This window comes from Teleopsis dalmanni, chromosome 1, assembly GCF_002237135.1.
Source record: "Teleopsis dalmanni isolate 2A chromosome 1, ASM223713v2, whole genome shotgun sequence".
In the NCBI taxonomy this organism is placed as follows: Eukaryota; Metazoa; Arthropoda; class Insecta; order Diptera; family Diopsidae; genus Teleopsis; species Teleopsis dalmanni.
The window spans coordinates 127822265-127842994 of record NC_051846.1 but is presented as its reverse complement, the minus strand read 5'-3'; the positions used below and the strand labels follow the sequence as shown (position 1 = coordinate 127842994).

General features: G+C 36.9%; 3 protein-coding genes across 3 annotated transcripts; 2 read left to right on the top strand and 1 right to left on the bottom strand.

Moving 5' to 3' along the window:
- Positions 1–3942: 3942 nt before the first annotated feature.
- LOC119666032 lies at positions 3943–6969 on the top strand. Its single transcript, XM_038075294.1, has one exon. It carries the CDS (start codon positions 3943–3945, stop codon positions 6967–6969), a length of 3027 nt encoding a protein of 1008 aa, XP_037931222.1.
- Positions 6970–8411: 1442 nt separating this feature from the next.
- LOC119666031 lies at positions 8412–11260 on the bottom strand. The gene is made up of 2 exons (XM_038075293.1): positions 10006–11260; positions 8412–8512 (listed from the first exon to the last, which is right to left on the bottom strand). Exons 1-2 carry the CDS (start codon positions 11258–11260, stop codon positions 8412–8414), a joined length of 1356 nt encoding a protein of 451 aa, XP_037931221.1.
- A 4255-nt stretch (positions 11261–15515) lies between these two features.
- LOC119666030 lies at positions 15516–16607 on the top strand. The gene has a single exon (XM_038075292.1). The coding sequence runs from the start codon at positions 15516–15518 to the stop codon at positions 16605–16607; it is 1092 nt and encodes a 363-aa protein (XP_037931220.1).
- Positions 16608–20730: the final 4123 nt, after the last annotated feature.

Genomic DNA, 20730 nt, shown 5'->3' with positions numbered 1-20730 from the left:
CTCATATTGACCCATAGGAGTAATAAACGACGTATACTTAATTGACTCTTCGTTCATATAAACATGGCAAAACCCATTCTTCAAATCTAACTTTGTGAACAATTTTTTATTTGCTAGCCTGTCTAACAAATCGTCAATTAAAGGAATTGGGTAATTAAGTTTTGAAGTTATTTTATTTAAACGTCTGTAATCTACGCACATTCGGATATCACCAGACTTTTTCCGCACAAGTACAATTGGGGAGACAAATTCTGATTCACTTCTATTGTTTTTTGCAATTCTATTTTTTCTGCATAGGATAATCTACGTGGGGGGCAACCAAATGGTTTAGGATCATCTAATAATAGCCTCATCTCACTACGAACGTTTGGTTCGTTAGGTCGCACTGAACGCAAGTAACACTTTTCGAAAAGTTTATGAAATGACATTTGATCTTTATATGAAATCTTATTTCCAACGCACAAATTATTTTCGTCATCATTTATACCGAACTCAATTTCTAAAATTTCATGTTCAAATTTATCATAGCTATCACGCACGTCCATTAAGTCTGTAAGTATATATTTTTTCTCTATATCTAAAATCATTTTAATATTTGCCTTATTTAAAAAATCTCTTCCTAACAAAACTGAGTATCTCATCGTTTCACTGTCCACCACAATCAACTCGATTTGAATTACTTTTTGCATTATTTTAACAAAACAAGAAAATTTTCCAAAATCTTTTAATTTACTTTTATTTAACCCAATATATGAAACATTTCCAATAGGTTTTAATTTGATATTGTTTGGAACTAGACACCTTCTAATCAAGCTGACTGGGCTTCCTGTATCGACGAGGCTATCTAAAATAATGTAACTAGTTATATTTTTAAATAGACTAAATTTAAAATATTTTACTTAATCATTATCCTTCAATTTGTTTTTGTTCTGCCAGCAGTTTCGGACTTGATGTTTGTCACTGCCGCACCCAAAACATGCGCCCAACTCCCGTTTAGGTTTCACGCAATTAGCCGCGAAATGACCAAAACTGTTGCAATTAAAACACCTCAGCCTCTGTTCATTTCTTTCTGCTGCAACTCTACGCACTGAATTGGTTGCAGGTTTTCTCAATTCTAAACCTGCTAGTGCTTCGAATAATTCGTCTTTACTTTTAAAAAGCTGCATTTTTGCATATACTCGTATTTGCGCGTCTGGAATTCCATCCACCACATAGTCAATCAACTCGTCATTGTCCATGGAAATTTTATTTGCAAGCATAATTTTATCGTTGAAATATTCACAGAATTCTTCATTATAGTGCCATTTACGCAACTCGAACTTTTTGCGAAGTTTCAATTTATTTTCCCGCACTCCGAACATTATTGATAGTTGTTTCAGCAACTCGTCGACACTCTCAGTCATCCAATTTTTAATTGAGTGCAGCCACAATTGCGCTCGACCTTTTAATTTCATTGCAATTACCGCACGAGTTTTATTTTCGCTGAGATTGTATGCTTTCTTTATACTTAATAATTGTTCGACCCACATACTAGCATCAGAATTACCATCAAAGTCATTTAAAATTTCTTTAATAATATTTAACGAAATTTCATCTTCTTCTTGCCGACGTAACGAGTCAACATTTTTTTGAATTCTTAACAATTCATTCTCCCTGAGCAGTAACTCTTTTTCACGTGCAAGCAACGCACACTCTCTCTTAAGAAACTCGGTTTCGTCAACATGCTTCAATGTATGTGCATTAACATCTCTTACATCACTGAACGCATGATTGTCGTCCCTTATCTGCATTTGTGCAGTGCCGCTGTAGCTTATTGGTGCCTTTTTATCACCCTGAACTACATTTTGGTCGATCGCTTTGTCTACATTAACACCGCCGACGACTGTCTCTCCATCAGATCGACGCAGTTCTGCCACGGACCCTTGATCACTTTCACCACCATCATCTCCAACAATTTCAACATACAATTCTTTTCGAAACTGCTCAAAATTTGGCGAGCTTTTTAACCGAGCCACCAACGTGGCTTTGTCGCCATGTGCAGACAAACCAATTGTCTTACACATGTTTTTTAATTCTGACACAGTCTTTTTCGCTGCGTCACTCATTTTTAAAGTTTCTTTTTTTTTTTTAAAAGTTAGTATCTTTAATAAGTTAGAGATAATAATTACATCAATATTAAATATATTTTATATTTTTGAAATAAATTCAAACATTCAAATTCTTATATATTTTATAAAAAAAAAAACGTGCCGAATCCCACTTCTGAAATTGTAGGGAGTAATTACAAACTTCTTTGCGTTGTTTATCACCATTTATTACTGACTGTTCAACTTCTTTATACTTGCTTGCAGCTATATTTGCTGCTTACAAAATAGCAAATACAAATACACTCTCTTAAATCTATTTACAACCTCTTAAGTCTAATATCTCTTAAATCTAATTACAATAATACTTATACAAATCTAATTAAAATAATACTTATATTACTATATTTCGGCCGTCCTGATTATTAGGATCTCCTGATCCTAGTGCCGCTTCTAAGATTGTAACCTACATTTCTTGGACAATCATATTCTTTCCTATTTGGTATACTTGAATTTTTTTTTCTTACATACAAATTTTGTTTTTCACGTAAGCTGGGTTTATTTCGATTTATTGTACGTTGAAACCAAGGTTTCATATTAACTGCTGACCAAATGCCCTTATATGGCATATGCGTATGTTGGAATCCCTCAACATCTTTCACTAAATACCGATCATTTGGTAATATTTTCAAGATTTCATAAGGTCCTTTGAACTTGGGAATCAACTTTCCAGTTACACTCACATGTGAATCAAAGTTTTTTATCATCACATAGTCACCTAACCTATATTTTATTGGATTTTTCCTTTTTACATTGTAATGTCTTTCGTTACATTCTTGTTCTTTCTTTTGGATCTCTTTTGCCTTTTTTCTAATTTCTTTTATATCTCTATATTTTGTCTGTACTCCCCCTATTATATTTTCCTTTAAACTGTCCACAACTTCTCCTTTCTGGTTTATGCCAAACATCATCACGCTAGGGTGTTCGTCTATCATTCTATGACGTGTGTTGTTCATTGCAAATTCTATGATTTCTAAAAGTTTTTCCCAACTAGCGTTCTTATCGACATTTAATATCTTTGCAATCATCGGTCCTAAATTTCTATTTATTCTTTCTACCTGTCCGTTAGCCTGGGGACTGTCCGTATATAATAATAAATACGTTCTATTTTATACATTATGTTAAGGTAGAAATTAAGTAATAAATATGTTATTTCACATTGTTAAATTGTGTCATTCAATTTATATTTTAAGCAATTTAGCAATTGTAAAATAATTTATTTTGAATATTTATGTTAAGCTGAGGCAACAACTTAACTGAAGGAACGGTGAAATATGCAACGTTGCATTTTGCATTATTAACAGTGTTCCAATTAATTTGTTGCTGAGGTATAATTATTATTAATAAAATTATTACACAAAAATTGTATAAAAGAAATTGAAACAATAAAGAAAGTAATCAATCAATAAAAACTATTCTTTGATTCTTGTCGAAAACCTAATTCTGCTTTATATAGAGTAAGTTTCAAGTGCTTAATCTATAACCAATAAGCAATATTCAATAAGTTAAAGTGCTTATTGAATATTATAAGAATTAAGGCTTTTCAAATATACATAAATTTTGGTGACCCCGACGTGATCGACGTAGATCAAGGACTTAAATCAAGGACGTGACCAAAGATCACGATCACATACTACTTCATTAAGGCGTCGAAGCAAGAACACAACAGTGTGAGCTTCAAGCAGATAAAAGGCAAAAGCACAACAAGTGTGAGCTTTTAATAAAACAGCAAGAGCACAACAGTGTGAGCTGCGAACACGTTACAAGCACCAAGGTACCTGATTTGCTGGAAACAAATATGGAAACTTTTGAGGAGTTAATTCTCGAACAGCAACAACTGGGTCAATTAATCCAGAAATTGATTTCGAATTTCAAAAAGGATCCAAAAGAAAGGAAATTGAATAAAGCTTACTTTGAAGAACGTAAAAGGCGTTTAATTAAAATATGGTGTGAATTTGAAGAGAATGACAACCGTATCAGGAATTTGTCAGATGTCGAAACCACTCATGAATATTTTACTAATGAGGATTATTTAAAAACTAAAGACTTAGCAGAATGCTACATTGCTCGATTCTCTCAGCAACTACAGGAGTTCAGTGATGAAGCAAATCTCAGCAAGAAGTCGCAAGTATCTAAACAAACAGAAATTTTATGTCTCATTAACAAGCAAATGGGAATGAAAATATCATTAAAACGACTATTGGAGAAGGTCCAAGGAGATTTGGGATCAAACACGTTTACTGCGTTGGAAATATACAAAATAAAAATCAACAAGTTGTGGCAAGAAATTGAGGAACTCAATTTTAATATATGGGAAATCGCTAGTGACCCACTATCAATTGGTTACAATATAGACGAATATCAACAATTAGAGGAATTAATACAACAAACTTTGATTTCAATTTCTGAGCTGATAATAACAAAACAACCACATGTAGTTACAACAGAGGTAACTAACAATCCAATCCAATTACCGAAGGTGTCTATACCGCGATTTGACGGAGATTATCTTAAATGGACACAATTTTATGATATGTTCTCTCAAATGGTAGACAACCAATCACTACCCAAGGTACAAAAGATGTGGTTTTTAAAAAATAATTTATCAGGAGAAGCAGAGAGGCTTATCAGACATCTGCCAACTACCAATGATAGTTACGACGTAGCATGGAAGATACTTCAGGAGAGATACAGGAATAAGAGGATATTAACAACCATGTTAATACAACGGCTGCTCGGACAACCTCAATGCTCTGGCACTGCAATATCTCTAAAGTCACTACATGATGTAATACATGAATGTTTGTTGGCATTAAATAACTTAAATGTTCAAACAGATCATTGGGATCCACTCCTTCTTCATTTATTAACAAAGAAGCTGGATGCAACTACACATACGTTGTATGAGCAATCATTGGCAAGACCAAAGGAATTACAATCAATGACAGGGTTTCTAAGTTTCATTGAAACACGTTTTCAAACTCTGGAAGCTATCGGCCAAAAGAGTACTACCAATAATGACGTAAAGGTATGTAATACCGCAACAATCAACAAATCAACCAGGCAATCATGCATATATTGTAAGCAAGATTTACATCAAATATACCAATGCAAAGGGTTCTTACAAGCAAATACTTTTGAACGACTACAATTTGTTGAAAAACAAAACTTATGTCGTAACTGTTTGCGACCAGGTCATATAGCATACAACTGTAAATCAGGCAATTGTATCAAATGTAATCAAAAACACAACTCTTTACTACATGTAAACTCATGGGTTAATGGCACTGAAAAACAAACAACAATACCAAAGTCTAACAATACTCAACGCAATGTAAGCACAGGTTTAAGCGTTGATCATCAAGCATCATTAACTATTGCAAGAAAGGACAATAAACAGCAATATGTATTCTTAGGAATAGCAACTATAAGATTATTGGCACATAACGGCCAAGAAATTCAATGTAGAGCATTATTAGACTCAGGTTCTCAAGTTAATTTAATGACCGAGAGGGTAGCTCATCGACTAGGAATAACTCCAAAAGCAACATCAATGCGTATAAATGGAGTTGGTAACACCACAAAGGGTGCTCGTCAAAGAATCAGCACTGTCTTTAAATCAATGAATAGCAATTTCAATACAAATTTAGAAGCATTTGTGTTACCACATATTATTGCTCCACAACCAACACAATGTGTCAATATCAGTTCATGGAACATTCCAAAAAATATTACATTAGCTGATCCTAACTTCAATGAGCCACAAAAAATAGACGTATTATTAGGAGCTGAATTTTATCCACATCTCTTGACGTCAGGGCAAATCCAATTGGGAGTTGACAAACCAATACTCCAGAATACTACTCTTGGATGGGTTGTAAGTGGCAAACTATCAGAAACAGCAAAAGGTGACGCTGTCTGTTGTATGTTTAGCGAAGAAGAAGATTCGCTAAATAATCTCCTCGTCCGATTTTGGGATCTTGAAGAATCAGCACAAAATTCAAAACTACTGTCTGATCAAGAAAAATTATGTGAAACTCATTTTGTGGAAAACTTGAAACGTACTAAAGAAGGCAGATTTATTGTGAAATTGCCACTTATTGACAGTGTATCAACATTAGGATCCTCTAGTGAAATTGCACAACGCAGATTTTTCTCTCTTGAACGACGGCTGTCAAAAAATGAAGCATTAAGGGCACAATACGTGCAGTTTATGACTGAGTATAAAGATCTCGGTCACATGGAAGAAATTCAACCTGATGACATCATGGCCTCACATTATTTCATTCCTCATCATTGCGTGATAAAACCAGATAGCACCACGACAAAATTACGTGTTGTGTTTGATGCATCTAGTAAAACTTCATCAGGTCGATCATTGAATGACATTATGCATACTGGTCCTGTGGTACAGAGCGATCTATTCTCAATATTATTACGATTCAGAATTCCAAGATACGCTTTCACAACGGACATTGAGAAAATGTATAGGCAAATACTTATTCACCCAGAAGATCAAATGCTACAATTAATCATTTGGAGAAATAATCCACAGGAGCCGCTACGATTTTATAAACTAAAAACTGTGACATATGGGACTCGATCAGCTCCATACTTAGCTACCAAATGTTTACAAACTTTAGCAAGAGAAAGTTCTGGTACTTATCCATTTGGAGCAGAGACCCTACGAAGAGATTTCTATGTCGATGATGGATTATGTGGCTCTAACAGTCTGATAGAGGCTAAGGTGATTCAAGAACAACTAATTAACATTTTGAAATCATATTGTTTTAAGCCAAGAAAATGGTGCGCTAATCACCCATAATTACTACAAAACATTTCACCACATGATCAAGAAGTCTGTTGGGATATTTCTACTTGTTCGTTCAAAACAGCTAAGACTTTGGGAATGATTTGGACACCACAGCTTAATAATTTGTGCATAACAACAAGTATAACACCATGTACAACTTTTACTAAGCGTTCAGTAGTTTCAGACTTAGCAAGAGTTTATGACCCATTAGGATTGGTAGCACCAATCATAGTCACAGCAAAAATATTTGTTCAACGAATTTGGGAAGTAAAGACGACCTGGGAAGATCTGTTACCTCATGAATATGAAGCCGAATGGGTTAAGTTTCGGTCAAGACTGCAAGAAACTAATAATATGATCATTCCGAGATATGTTTTTAACCACGAAATTCCATTAGATATTCAATTACATTGTTTTGTAGATGCATCTGAAAAAGCATATGGAGCAGCAATCTATATATGGTGGGACGTTGGGACAGCGCACTGTCCAACAAGTGGCCCCACTGAAGTGAAGGATTAGTCGAAGTAGACCACGAAACGACTTGGGTCCTTTTTCGTCCTTCGATTCTCGGATGTTGTTATTGAGTTAAAGCTGGAGTGGCTTCCGTTCGCATAATTACATCTTTTGTTAATGCAAGCATCTCATTTAGCTTGAGGTATCCTGCCAAGTCGTCACCAACCCAATGGTGCCCCAAGACAGTCTTCCTCCTACTTGCCAGTGCTGGACATTGGCACAATATATGCACCGCTGTCTCCTTTTCTTCTAGACATAGTCTGCAAGTGTCTTCCTCAGCTAGAGTTATCTTTTTGAGGTGATACTTGAAGTTGCCATGTCCAGTAATTAGTGAGGTCAGCCAGCTTAGAGTGCTCCGCGAATAGCTAAGCACTTTTATCGCTTCCCTGGCCCACGGTTTAGGTAACATGAGTTTGGTCTGTCTACAAGTGCTCAACTCTCTCCATCTATTAAGATGAAGTGAGATTATCCACTTATTGACATAGGCTGCCGTCATGCTGTACTCCAATGGTATTCTGGGCTCCGGGCCACTGAAATTATGGCTTGATCCTTGCTTTGCAAGTTCATCTGCCTTCTCGTTTTGCTCAATACCGATGTGTCCTTTAACCCACATGATCGTCATCTCATTTCCACGAGCACATTCCATGAGCTTCGTTACACATTCTTGTACTAAGCTGTTAGTTATGTATGTCTTTTGCATGCTTTTGATAACTGCTTGGTTGTCCAGCGCTATCAGAATCTTTTTCTGATATACCTGACAATCCAATAGGTGATCCAGAGCATGAGAGACCGCCATAAGTTCCGCTTGATAGACGGAAACATATATTCCTAGATGTAGAGTGCACGTTAGATTTAGCTCTTTCGAGTAAACCCCAGCACCAGCTCTGCCATCCATTAAGGAGCCATCGGTAAATATGCAAATGTCATTCCTTCCACATTCATTATGTAGAAGGCCGTCTACTATCAGTGTTCTGTAGGACACTTTTGCCCCATAGACCCTCCTCATAGTCGCCAATGGCATCTGCGTTTCCTTGACCGCGGCCTGGACGAGATCAAGAATCTTACGTTGGCCCACTAATTTTCCGAAGTTGTTCCACGTGGAGCTCCGGTTCATGTGAATTGCTGCCAGTGCCGCCGTTTTCTTTATATGTAAATCCAACGGAAGCAAGCCTAGCATCGCCCCTAATGCCGGTGTTGGTGTAGTTCGCATAGCGCCTGTTATTCCAACACAGGCTAGTCGCTGGACTTTATCTAACTTCGTCTTTATTGTCTTTTGGGTAACTTTACACCACCAGACAACTGACGCATATGTTATAATAGGTCTGACCATCATGGTATAGATCCAGTGCATCGATTTTGGGGATATCCCCCATCGTCTTCCGCACACTCTCTTACATTGAAATAGAGCTCTTTTCGCTTTCCTGATCTTTTCATCCACATGTTCATTCCAAGTCAGTTTATTACCTAGGATAACACCTAGATACTTCACCGACTTTGATATGCGAATGTTATTATCAAAAAGTTGTAAGGGCTCCATTGACAGACTTCTCTTCCTCGTGAAGAGGATAGTGTCTGATTTCGTGGCATTGATGGCCAGGCCTTGTTCCCTACATCATTTTTCGACGCATTTGAGAGCACCTCTCATCACGTTTCTAATGGTGTCTGGGAACTTGCCATTCACCATCAGTGCTATATCGTCCGCATACCCAATTGTTTGTATGCCTTTGAAGTCAAGCGGTTGAAGTAGAGAGTCTATGGTCACGTTCCACAGAAATGGTGAAAGCACCCCTCCCTGTGGGCAGCCTCTGACTGTTCTGCCTCTCAGTCTATGTCTTTCATTTTGTAGGTTTACTGCTCTTTGCCTTAACATGAAATCTATCCATCCAATAATGATTGAACCGACTTCTCGGTCAGCTAGAGCAGATTTTAATTTATCAAAGCTTACTTTGTCAAAGGCTCCTTCGATGTCCATCATGATGGCCATTGAAATGCCTCCTGAAGTCAGCTCTCTCTCAGCTGCCCTCACGACTTCGTGCAGGGCAGTCTCTGTTGATCTCCCCGCCCTATAGGCATGTTGACATCTGCTTAAAGGATATTTCATTAGCGTGGTGCATTCTAGATAGTCCACTATTACCTTTTCCATAGCTTTAAGCATGAAAGAGGTAAGGCTAACTGGCCTGAATGACTTTGCTTCTGTGTAATCCTTTTTTCCTCGCTTTGGTAGAAAAGTCACCCTTGACTCTCTCCAAGCTTTAGGGACGTACCTTGTTGCCAGTGACGTCCTGAATATCTCCGTGAGCCTAACTGCGAGCAGGTCAATTCCCCATCGCAGGAGTGCTGGAAATATGCCATCCAACCCCGGTGACTTAAATGGAGCGAATGTCAAAATGGCATTCCTAACTGCATTTATGGTCACTATCCGTTCTGCATCAAATCTTTCCTCTCTGTTCATTCCCCTTATGGGAGATGGCCAGTGATAATCAAATTTGAAGCTTCCTGGAAAATGGATCTCCATGAGAGTACTCAATGACTCACCTACTGTCTCCGTCATTGTACCATCCTTCTTTCGGATTAAACCAAGTCTTGAGACCGGATCTTTGGTGACCATCTTTTGTAACCGACTTACTTCAGAGGTCCCCTTCATGCTCGAACAGAAATTCCTCCACGACTCCCGTTTCCGGTTGCGTAGTGCTTTCTTAAATTCACGCTTTTTGGCCTTATACAAGTCCCATGATTCGGAGTTCTTCTCCCTCATGTATTTATTACAGGCTTTCCTTGTCTCCTTTTTTATTACATCAAGATCCTGACTCCACCAAGGTGTCGATGACTTTTCTGCAATGCTAGTTTGGGGACAAGCGTTTTCGAATGCATTAATCATCGCAGCAGTAATTGCTTTGACTTCTGTCTCTACATTCCATGTGGTCTTGAGTTTCCTCAACGGCCTGTTTTGTAATAATTCCGTCAACAACGTCAAGTAAGTTACCTGATTAGTATTCTCAGGAATTCTTACTAGCCTCTGACTATTAGTGCGTTTCGGACGACAGAGTAGTTCAAAGTGTATAGCCCGATGATCCGACATTGTTAGTCTATCAGCGACCCTCCATTTCTCAATTTTCTGTGTCATTGCGCCTGAGCACAGGGTTAGGTCAATAACTTCTGACCTTCGTGCGTCAACGAAGGTAGGTTCTAACCCCCTGTTTACAATCATCAGATTGTATTTTTCAACAAACTCGAGGAGAGATTCCCCTCTGTTGTTATTATCGCTGCTACCCCACACAATGTTGTGTGCGTTCGCATCACATCCTATGACAATTTCTAGCCTTTTCGTCCTACAATACTCCATCAGTCTGATTACCTCCTGACTGGGAGGTGGTTCAGTAGAGTCGTATGGTAGATAGGCTGACGCCACGATAAAAGTATTTGCATCACTCCCTACTCTTACCGTAGTAAGATCTGGTGAGCATAGATGAGGCAATTGGATGCATTGTATCCCCTTCCTCACCATTATGGATGTCCTTATTTTACCAGCTGCCTGTGGAAAGAACAGCGTGGCAACTGATGTACCAAGTCCCATAATAGCGTTTTGAACAATCCAGGGCTCTTGAATCAGTAGTATGTCCAACTTTTCTTCGTCAAAGTGTCGCAGGATCATTGCTGATGCTGCTTTACTGTGATGAATATTCAGTTGTTCAACCTTTATGTTTTTCTGGTATGGTCCCACCCGCCTCCCTAACGGTCTACACAGACCCGCTAGCCCCATATCAGAGGCGTTGTCTTGCTCGTCGTGCATCCCTTTAGAATTTCACTTTGGCTTGATCAAGACCACAGTTGAGCCTACCCCCTGCGGTCTTAATCACCTCCGCGTCTTCTTTCGGGCACCACACTGTGAGCCTGACGCCAGCACTGCTCTCCTCGCCAAACTTGTTGAAGTTAGTAACTCTCCACTTTGAAGTGTCCTTAACACAGCTGTTTTGCTTCTGCAGTCTGCTAAGAATACTTTCCTTGCCTACAGTAGAGTCGTACACAAAAATAAGTAATCTTCTTTCGTTGCGCAACGCCGTTAGCGTGTCAGCCGTCAGCTTAGCTTCAGGCCAAAGGCCTTCCAACTTAGTTACCGTGCTGATTAGCCATGCCTTTGACTGTTGGTTCTTACACTTAATGGTAATGTACCCATCCTCAAGGCGAGCGTTGCCAACAAACCCTATGTCACCTATTCCGCCATCTAAGGACTCCACGGCGTTCAACAACGATGCTTTAAAAGCAACTAAGTGTTTCTCGCCAAGAGGTCCTTCGACTCTTGAATCGGTGATGCCCATATTGAGATCCGTCCCAGCGAACTGGGCATAGGACCTCTTATGGGCAGGGCCATCCTTTGCGTCTCCTACTGCCCGCCTGCCGTAATTCTGTTTATTTGCAGCCTTAATTGTGCTAGGTAGATGGTCCGCTCTACTGGTCTGGGGCCCCACTTGCTTAACAACAGTTATAAGTTGTCTGCCTTGTTTTGGTTGGTTAACACCCTGTATGGGTTGTCCGCCTTTTTTAACCCCAGTTCCGTTTTGCGTTCTCTTCTGGTTATCAGCCGCTAAAGGTTGTCCACCACGCCGACCAACAGTCCTTTTACCAACCAATGCGGGTCGGTTGAGTGCCTGATAAGGTACTCTACCTCGTGCACTGGTTGGATCTTTGACTGTCGATTCAGCTTGGCTGACATCCTTTACTGGTTGTCCACCATCAGAGTTATCGCCTGTGATTCTAGCTGACGGAGTTGAGCTTGCTGTCGGAGCTTCCGGGCATCCGCCCTTATACCTCTTTGCTAGCTGCTCTTCCTCCAGCGATGATTCCACATGCGATAGTCCGCTGAGTCGATCGGCTAGTTGTTCAACCGATCTTGTGGCTTTTGCAGCCTTTTGCCTCTCTCTTCTTCGCTTCTGCTTCTCCCTCTTGTTCAGACGGATACGCTCGGCCAAGTCGAGATCAGTCTTTGTCATGTTTCCAACTGTTTTGGTTAACGGATCAGCCTCTTGCGGGGCTTCTTCGTCCACCATTTTGTTGGTCTCATGACCGTCATGCGTTGTGGTGTCTGAAGCTAAGGCTATCAGCTCGGTCTGTGAGGCCTCATTGTCCACCTTATCAGCATCAACCACTTCGCCTTGAGTTGGTATATTTAGAATTTGTTTATCAATTTTGATTCCCACGAGTTGCGAAGAGAGATATGTCCACCTGCGGAGAGCTTCGCATTGCACAGGTAAGGCTGTTTAATACAGGAGGTCGCCAGGTATCCTGAGTTCGCTACTAAGACTGCTTCTACCCCAGCAGCCAAGCTAAAGGCGTAGCTGTTCCACCTTAGTTTGGGGGGTTTTATTTCTAATACAGACAATCCATTTATTCACACATTCATACAATCATTCTCACTGCTCATACACTAAAAGGGTGTTTTCCTTCACCCCGCCCGACTATCTGCGTCAAACGATAAGCAGAGACATGACCGTACTTATCGCTTGACAGTTGACCTGATAGATAGTCGCACTTCCCGAAGGCTGCTCAACTTAGCAGGGCCTGAGCAAATGCCGGGCCGACCTGCTAGCAGAAGGGTCGTCTTATCAGGAATCGTAGCAAGCTACTTTGACCTGTGCGCCCTCACGACTTACCAGGAATCGTAGAAGTTCTACTTTAACCTGTGCATTTTCTCTTTTAGTCGCCTTTTACGACAAGCAGAGACAAACTGAGGTGGTATTCTTATCCCGCCACCACACGGAAGAGCAGCAATCTATGTAAGAGCAATTCTAAAAACAGGTACAATCATAGTACGGCTACTTTGCTCAAAATCAAGAGTAGCGCCATTAAAAAGGCAAACAATTCCACGATTAAAATTGTGCGCAGCACTTCTGGGAGCCCAACTGTTAGCGAAGGTTAAACAAGTTCTTACATACGATAACCACAAATACTTTTTATGGACAGACTCACAAGTTGTATTATACTGGATCAACTCTAACTCAAATATTTTTCAAACATTTGTAGCACATAGAGTAGCACGAATTCATGAAATATCTAATGCAAGCCAATGGCGTCATGTAAGGTCCAAATTAAATCCAGCAGACCACCTATCAAGGGGTTTACAACCTACGGAATTACATTCCAGTCACATGTGGTTTTTTGGACCACTGTTTTTATATGGAAGCGAATCATCATGGCCAGGTCCAATTGCTCAGGAACATCTTATAACTGATCATTCTGAAACCAAAAGGAGGGCGCTTGAAATGCAATGCTCAACACAACCTTCAATCGTAACTTCAGCAATCACCAGCATTACTGAAGATTTCATCTATAAGATCAATTATAGAAACTCGTTTGCAAGATTGCAACGAATCATTGCGTACGCACTACGATTTGTAAAATACTCCAAAGGCAAAGAAAACAGGCACACTACCTCTTTAATATTAAGTCCAGACGAGTTGAACTCATCATTACAAGTAATCATACGTATAATACAACAAAGCGATTTCAGGGAAGAATTGCAGCAATTACACTCAAATGGAACAGTGCACAAAACTATTTCTCTCTTCAGTTTAAGTCCATTCTTAAATAGTAACGGAATTCTAAGAGTCGGAGGTCGACTTTCATCATCACTTATAGCTTATGATACCAAACATCCAATGGTATTGCCATATAATGATTAAATTGTGAAAAGTGTTTTCGTTGATGTTCATAGAAAAAACATGCATTGTGGTGCACAAGCATTATTGCCACAAATCCGACTTCAATTTTGGCCCATCAAGGGAAAGATAATGGCTCGATCAACGGTTCAACATTGTGTCCGCTGCACAAGAAGCAGACCAACAACATTTCAACAAATAATGGGTCAGCTACCACCAGCGAGAGTTTAACCTTCAAGGCCATTCTACAATGCAGGAGTAGATTTTTGTGGACCATTTTGGGTTCACTACAAAATCAGAGGAAAAAGACCACACAAGGTTTATGTAGCAGTGTTTTGTTGTTTTGCCACAAAAGCAGTCCATTTAGAAGTGGTGAGCGACTTAACTTCTGATGCATTTATTGGTGCACTGAAGAGGTTCATAGCTCGACGAGGACATTGCAATACGCTGCATTGTGACAATGCTACAAATTTTGTTGGTGCGAACAATAAATTAAATGAATTATCCGAACTGCTACGTAGAACTTCTGTTCAAAATAAAATAGTTCAAACATACAGTGATAAATTAATCACATTTAAATTCATTCCACCTCGAACTCCACATTTCGGGGGTCTTTGGAAGGCAGCTGTTAAATCAGCTAAATATCATTTAGTTCGAAGTACATCAACAGCTTCATTAACCTATGAAGAGTTGGAAACGATCATTGTGGAAATTGAAGCAATATTGAACTCAAGACCATTAACACCAATGTCATCAGATCCAAACGATCTTGCCGCATTGACACCAGGTCACTTGCTAATTGGTGAACCACTCACTGCACCTATAGACACCAATGTTCATGGGACAAATCACAACCTACTTACCAGGTGGAAATTGGTTTCTCATTTGAGACTTGAATTTTGGAAAAGATGGAACGCTGAGTACTTAACAGAACTACAACAGCGACATAAATGGAAGGTTCCTGTTGACAATGTCAAAGAAAACACGATGGTCATAATCAAAGAAGACAATACAGCTCCACTAAACTGGCCCTTAGGTCGTGTTATGAAAGTGTTTCGAGGCGATGATGGCATGGTACGAGTAGTGGAAATGAAGATAGTTGCAGGAATTTGTAAACGGCCTATTCATTTGCTTGCTCCACTGTTTCGAGAAGATGAAGAGAAAGACGAAAAACGAAAACATCATTCAAACATAAGCCAGGAAGATACCTTGGTAATTCCATCAAAGAAAATAAAGTTGCCCCAACAAACAACATTATTCGCAATTATTCTCACACTATTCTTTCTGCCAATTATATTGGGCAATCCTGTAACCACAACACAGCTTAATTCAAGTATTGGTCTCTCCTTCGAAAATATGGGCACTGTTTAGATGGTAACAGGTGAATGGAAAATGGTTGTTTATTATGAATTAGCTCCAGTACAGACTCAATATAATACATTCGTTAATGGAATTTCTGCACTAGATAAATTGTGCATCAAACTACAGCAGGATTCGGCTTGTCACACGCTCGTAGGTACGTTTGAGCATACAAGAGATGATATCCTACAGGAGAAGATTTTATTAAACAACAGACGAGATAAACGAGGAGCCATAAACCTCGTTGGAAATGTGGCAAAGGCTTTATTTGGGGTTCTGGACTCAAATTACGCAGAGGATATGTCACAAACAATAAATCAGCTAAAGGAAGATGATAACCACCTAGCTAGATTGCTGCAGAATCAAACCTCCATAATAGATTCAACATTAAATATACTTAAACGTGATGAAGAAACTGTTAATAGTCAACTTGGTCAACTTCAAGATCAAATTAGCCAAGTACTAAATCGAATCGACAATGAAACCGAACAAATTAAAATTACGCAGATATTCATATCAATTGCAATACAATTGACACTGATGGGTGCTAATTTGCAAAGAATACAAGCGGAAATTATAAATTTTTTAATTGACTCTCATCACGGAAAAATAAGTCCTCTATTGTTATCACCTCAACAACTCAAAAATGAGATTAAACATATAAGAAGTCATATTCCACCATCTCGACGATTTCCGGTTAATCAAGATGATTTAGTTCAACTCTACAAAATAATGGAAATATCTGGTGCAGTAACTAAGGAACAAATCATATTTGTTATTAAGGTACCACTTATAGATTCTTATGACATGGAACTATTCAGAATATTACCTATACCAACAGTTATACACAACACCATTTTAACAATCAAAAGTGATGTCTCGTTTATAGCAGTAAACACATTTCGAGATCAATACATTCCCCTGCGAGAAAATGAGCTAGATAATTGTCAAATTCCGAACAAGGCGGTGTATGTTTGTTCTAGAAAGCATATAAAACTAGGCAGATACGCAGAAACTCATACGTGTGAGAAAGAATTATTTAATAATCGAACCACAACAAGCTGCAGATTAACACAGTTATCCAATAAGATGGTTTGGACGAAAATGGAACAAACAAATCAATGAATATATGCTACAGTGAATAGAACTGAGATGTCATCTGTTTGCGGAACACAATTAAATCAAGTCACGATAGAAGGATCGGGGATTTTAACATTACGACCAGAATGTACAATAAGAAACAATCTAGTTACAATTCAAGGTCATTACTCATTGCCATCTGTAGTTCATTCATCATTTGTTCACGTAGAACAGCTTGCATCCATAACTACACCAAATGAAATAAAAACAATCATCACCAAGGCTGACGATCATCTTGAGACACAACTGAAAGAACTATCAATGTTACATCAAAGGTTAAAGGCTATGGATAAGTTTTCAGTTAAGGCCGAACCAGTTTCTCAACCACACCATATAATTAGTTACGTGGGAACTATTTTACTGCTGACATTGTGTTGCACTTACATAATATACAAATCTATGAAGAAGTGTAAACAAACCCGACGAAAAGATGATTCACCTCAATCTGAGTCCACAGCATATCCACAACCTACCCCAAGACGGCAACAGCTCGTTGTGGAAGTATAAGTAGTTGAGTTATTATTATACCACTCAACGGAGGGGAGAATGTTAAGGTAGAAATTAAGTAATAAATAAATTATTTCACATTGTTAAATTGTGTCATTCAATTTATATTTTAAGCAATTTAGCAATTGTGAAATAATTTATTTTGAATATTTATGTTAAGCTGAGGCAACAACTTAATTGGAGCAACGGTGAAATATGCAACCTTGCATTTTGCATTATTAATAGTGTTCCAATTAATTTGTTGCTGAGGTATAATTATTATTAATAAAATTATTGCACAAAAATTGTATAAAAGAAATTGAAACAATAAAGAAAGTAATCAATCAATAAAAACTATTCTTTGATTCTTGTCGAAAACCTAATTCTGCTTTATATAGAGTAAGTTTCAAGTGCTTAATCTATAACCAATAAGCAATATTCAATAAGTTAAAGTGCTTATTGAATATTATAAGAATTAAGGCTTTTCAAATATACACATTACTTTAAAAATTTAATAATTTAAAATAACGAAGATTCAATAATTTTTATAAAATATCTGATTAACCGAAAATGTTAAATTTACTTTTGATTTATTTAATTAATTTTATATCGTATTTTGTAAATACTATGTTCATATATTTTTCTACACTATTTAAAAAAATAAAAACAAAATAAAAAAAAAAAAATATATATAATTACAATTACGTATAATTATATATTTATATAATTACATATATAATTACAATTTTATATGTATATACCTCTATGTTTTCTTAAAGTGCATGTCCATGTTAGCATTTCCTTTAGATAGCAAAATAGAAAAACAAGATAGCAAAATATATGTGCGGTCCCAAAGCTAAATTCGACAGGCCACAAGCCAATGTGGTGAATGAACTAGAAATATTAGATAACAAGGGGGACATTACATGGTATCTTATAGTCGTAATATTAATACCATTTTCACAAATGGCAATAAAATTATACCAATTACACAAAAACGCACTAAAAAAAAATACACGAGAGCAATATCAGTTGCACAAAATTTAGACAGTGTATAATATTTGTTTACACTTCCACAAAATTCTATTTTCTATTTTCCCCAATCAATTGCCTTTCAATCAATTTTTTTCAACCAATTACTTTTTCTTTCGATCAATTGCCTATAATCACCATCACCTAATGGTAGATGGAATGGCAACAGATCATAATTAAAATCAGTGCCCATAAAGAAGTTTTTGACAAGTCGTATAAAAGCCTAAATATTAATAGGCACACGACATCAGAAACAATCGAAAAGCACATAAACATCCTCCTTCATAGTTTAGAGAATATACGAGTAATACTAAACGTAAATTACTCGCGGCTTACTTTAGAACATAAAAAACAAGCCGAAAGTTTTTTTATAAATAACAGAGAGAAAATTTTAAAAATCTCTGTAAAAAAGGCATAGAAATAAAATTGCCTGATAAAATACATGAGAAAATCTCATATAACTACACGTTAATAAAACCAGAAAACATTGACACTAACAAAATGCCACAAACATCAATAGAATTCTTGGGAATCGCATCTAAAATCGTATCAGATTTTGATGGTACTCCCGAAAATTTGGTAAGTTTTGTAGCATCACTAGAACTTCTTAGCAGTGTCAATGATGGCAATGACGTAGTTGCAATCAACCTAATAAAGACAAAACTAAAAGGAGCAGCAATAAATCTTATCACAGGATCAGAAACGACGATACCACAAGTAACAGAATCTCTAAAGAAGAAAGTTAAAGGCGAATCCGTTGATGTCGTCACTGCAAAGTTGATGAATATTCGTCAAAATTCCAAACCGTCGAATACATATGCCAAGGAAGTCGAAGAGCTTACAAAAAAGCTACAGTGTGCATATTGTAATAATTTTAATGTTTATTTTTGTAATCGTATTATTTAAAAATCAAAGACAGGTCGTTTTGAGTGTTCATTAGAGACTCATTTTATTAAATTTTTATTCTTAACTCTAACATAATTTCTTACAACTAATTTCCAATAGAATCTTATGTATTGATTCTATTGGTTAATACTTATAATACTTGCGTCTAATTGGTTAACCCAAATTAGACGTATATAATATTCTTACAGACATAACTTATCAATAAATGGTGTACTATTAACTAATGCAAGTGTTCTACATATGGTTTCACTTGAAACCGTTTATTCTATTGACACAGTTTTGACTTATGCATATTGCACATATGGTGCAATGTGCGGCTCAGTTATTTGTCATCAAAGTAATGACAAAATAAAGGCTCATATTTCCTGACAATAGTTTGTCATAAATTTTATCAAAATAGAACTGTGTCAATGTTTACTTTAAAATATTTAGAACAATTGAATGTTTTGTGATATGTGTGGTCTCATACCCATATCACATTACACCCTTATTCTTTAAAGAAAAAAAAAATTTTTTTTTTTTTGAAGTATATTTATTATATCATTATTTCTTTAATAGAACTTGAACTTGCAAAACTAACATGTAATAAGTTTTTATTTATAATTAAAAGTTATTAATGATAATTGAAGTAATTGCATATTACATTACATATATTGTGCTTATTTTTATATGAAGTTTTCTTACTCTATTTTTGTTTACTAATGATTAATATAATAAAGATTATGAATTGTATAAAGTTATTAATATTATATATAGATAATAATAATTGTATTTGATGACAATTATTAATAATAATTATGTTTTGTATTATTTTTATGTATTACTTTATTTTCTTCACCGTCATTTATCGTTAAATTAGTGCCATTAATATCTATTACTTCAAAGGGGCCTATGTATGGGCTAGTGTGTTTTCTTTTATTCTGAGATTTTACTAATACTTTATCTCCTATTTCTAACCTAATTGGATTATTATTATAATTAGTTTGTTTTTGTCTTTTAATTTTGGCATCATGTGTGAACTTTCTAGCTTTTTCAATCGATACTTTGAGACGAGCTTTCAATTCGTTCGCGTAATTTTCTAAATTGAATTTACCTATATCATCCTTGAGTTTTTCATCAGGAAGTGAGGGTAGTTTGCCAAAAACGAGTTCATGTGGCGTATAGCCAGTGTCTATGTGGGGTGAGGTATTATATGCAAAAGCATAGTATGGTATCCATCTGTCCCATTCTTCTTCTTCAGTAAAATTTAAAAGATATTCATTGAGGACTCTATGATTCCTTTCTATTGTACCAATTGTTTCATGGTGGTAAGGAGTTGAGAATACTTGTTTTATATCTAATAATTCTGTGATTTTTGTAAATAATTCATTTACAAACTCAGTTCCTCTGTCTGATTTGAGTATTTTGAATAAACCGAATTTTAATATTAGTTGTTCAATTAATGTTTTAGCTACTGTATGTGTTTCTTTTTTTACTATTGGATATGCAATGATGAATCTACTTAATTCACATTGCATTGTGAGAATATATCTAAATCCATTTGAAGGACGAAGAGAACCTACGGTATCAATTTCTATTGTTTCGAAAACGTTTGTAGGTGTTGTTGTAATTTCTAATTGTTCTTTTGTATGTTTCGTTTGTTTGTTGATTTGACATTTGTGACATGTACTGATATATTTATGAA

Coding starts and splice junctions, on each gene's coding strand:
- LOC119666032 (XM_038075294.1), top strand. CDS start 3,943: ATGGAAACTTTTGAGGAGTTAATTCTCGAACAGCAACAACTGGGTCAA.
- LOC119666031 (XM_038075293.1), bottom strand. CDS start 11,260: ATGCACGACGAGCAAGACAACGCCTCTGATATGGGGCTAGCGGGTCTG. Junction 8,513..10,005: donor TACAATGACGGAGACAGTAG/GTGAGTCATTGA, acceptor GATCTCGTCCAG/GCCGCGGTCAAGGAAACGCA.
- LOC119666030 (XM_038075292.1), top strand. CDS start 15,516: ATGGTTGTTTATTATGAATTAGCTCCAGTACAGACTCAATATAATACA.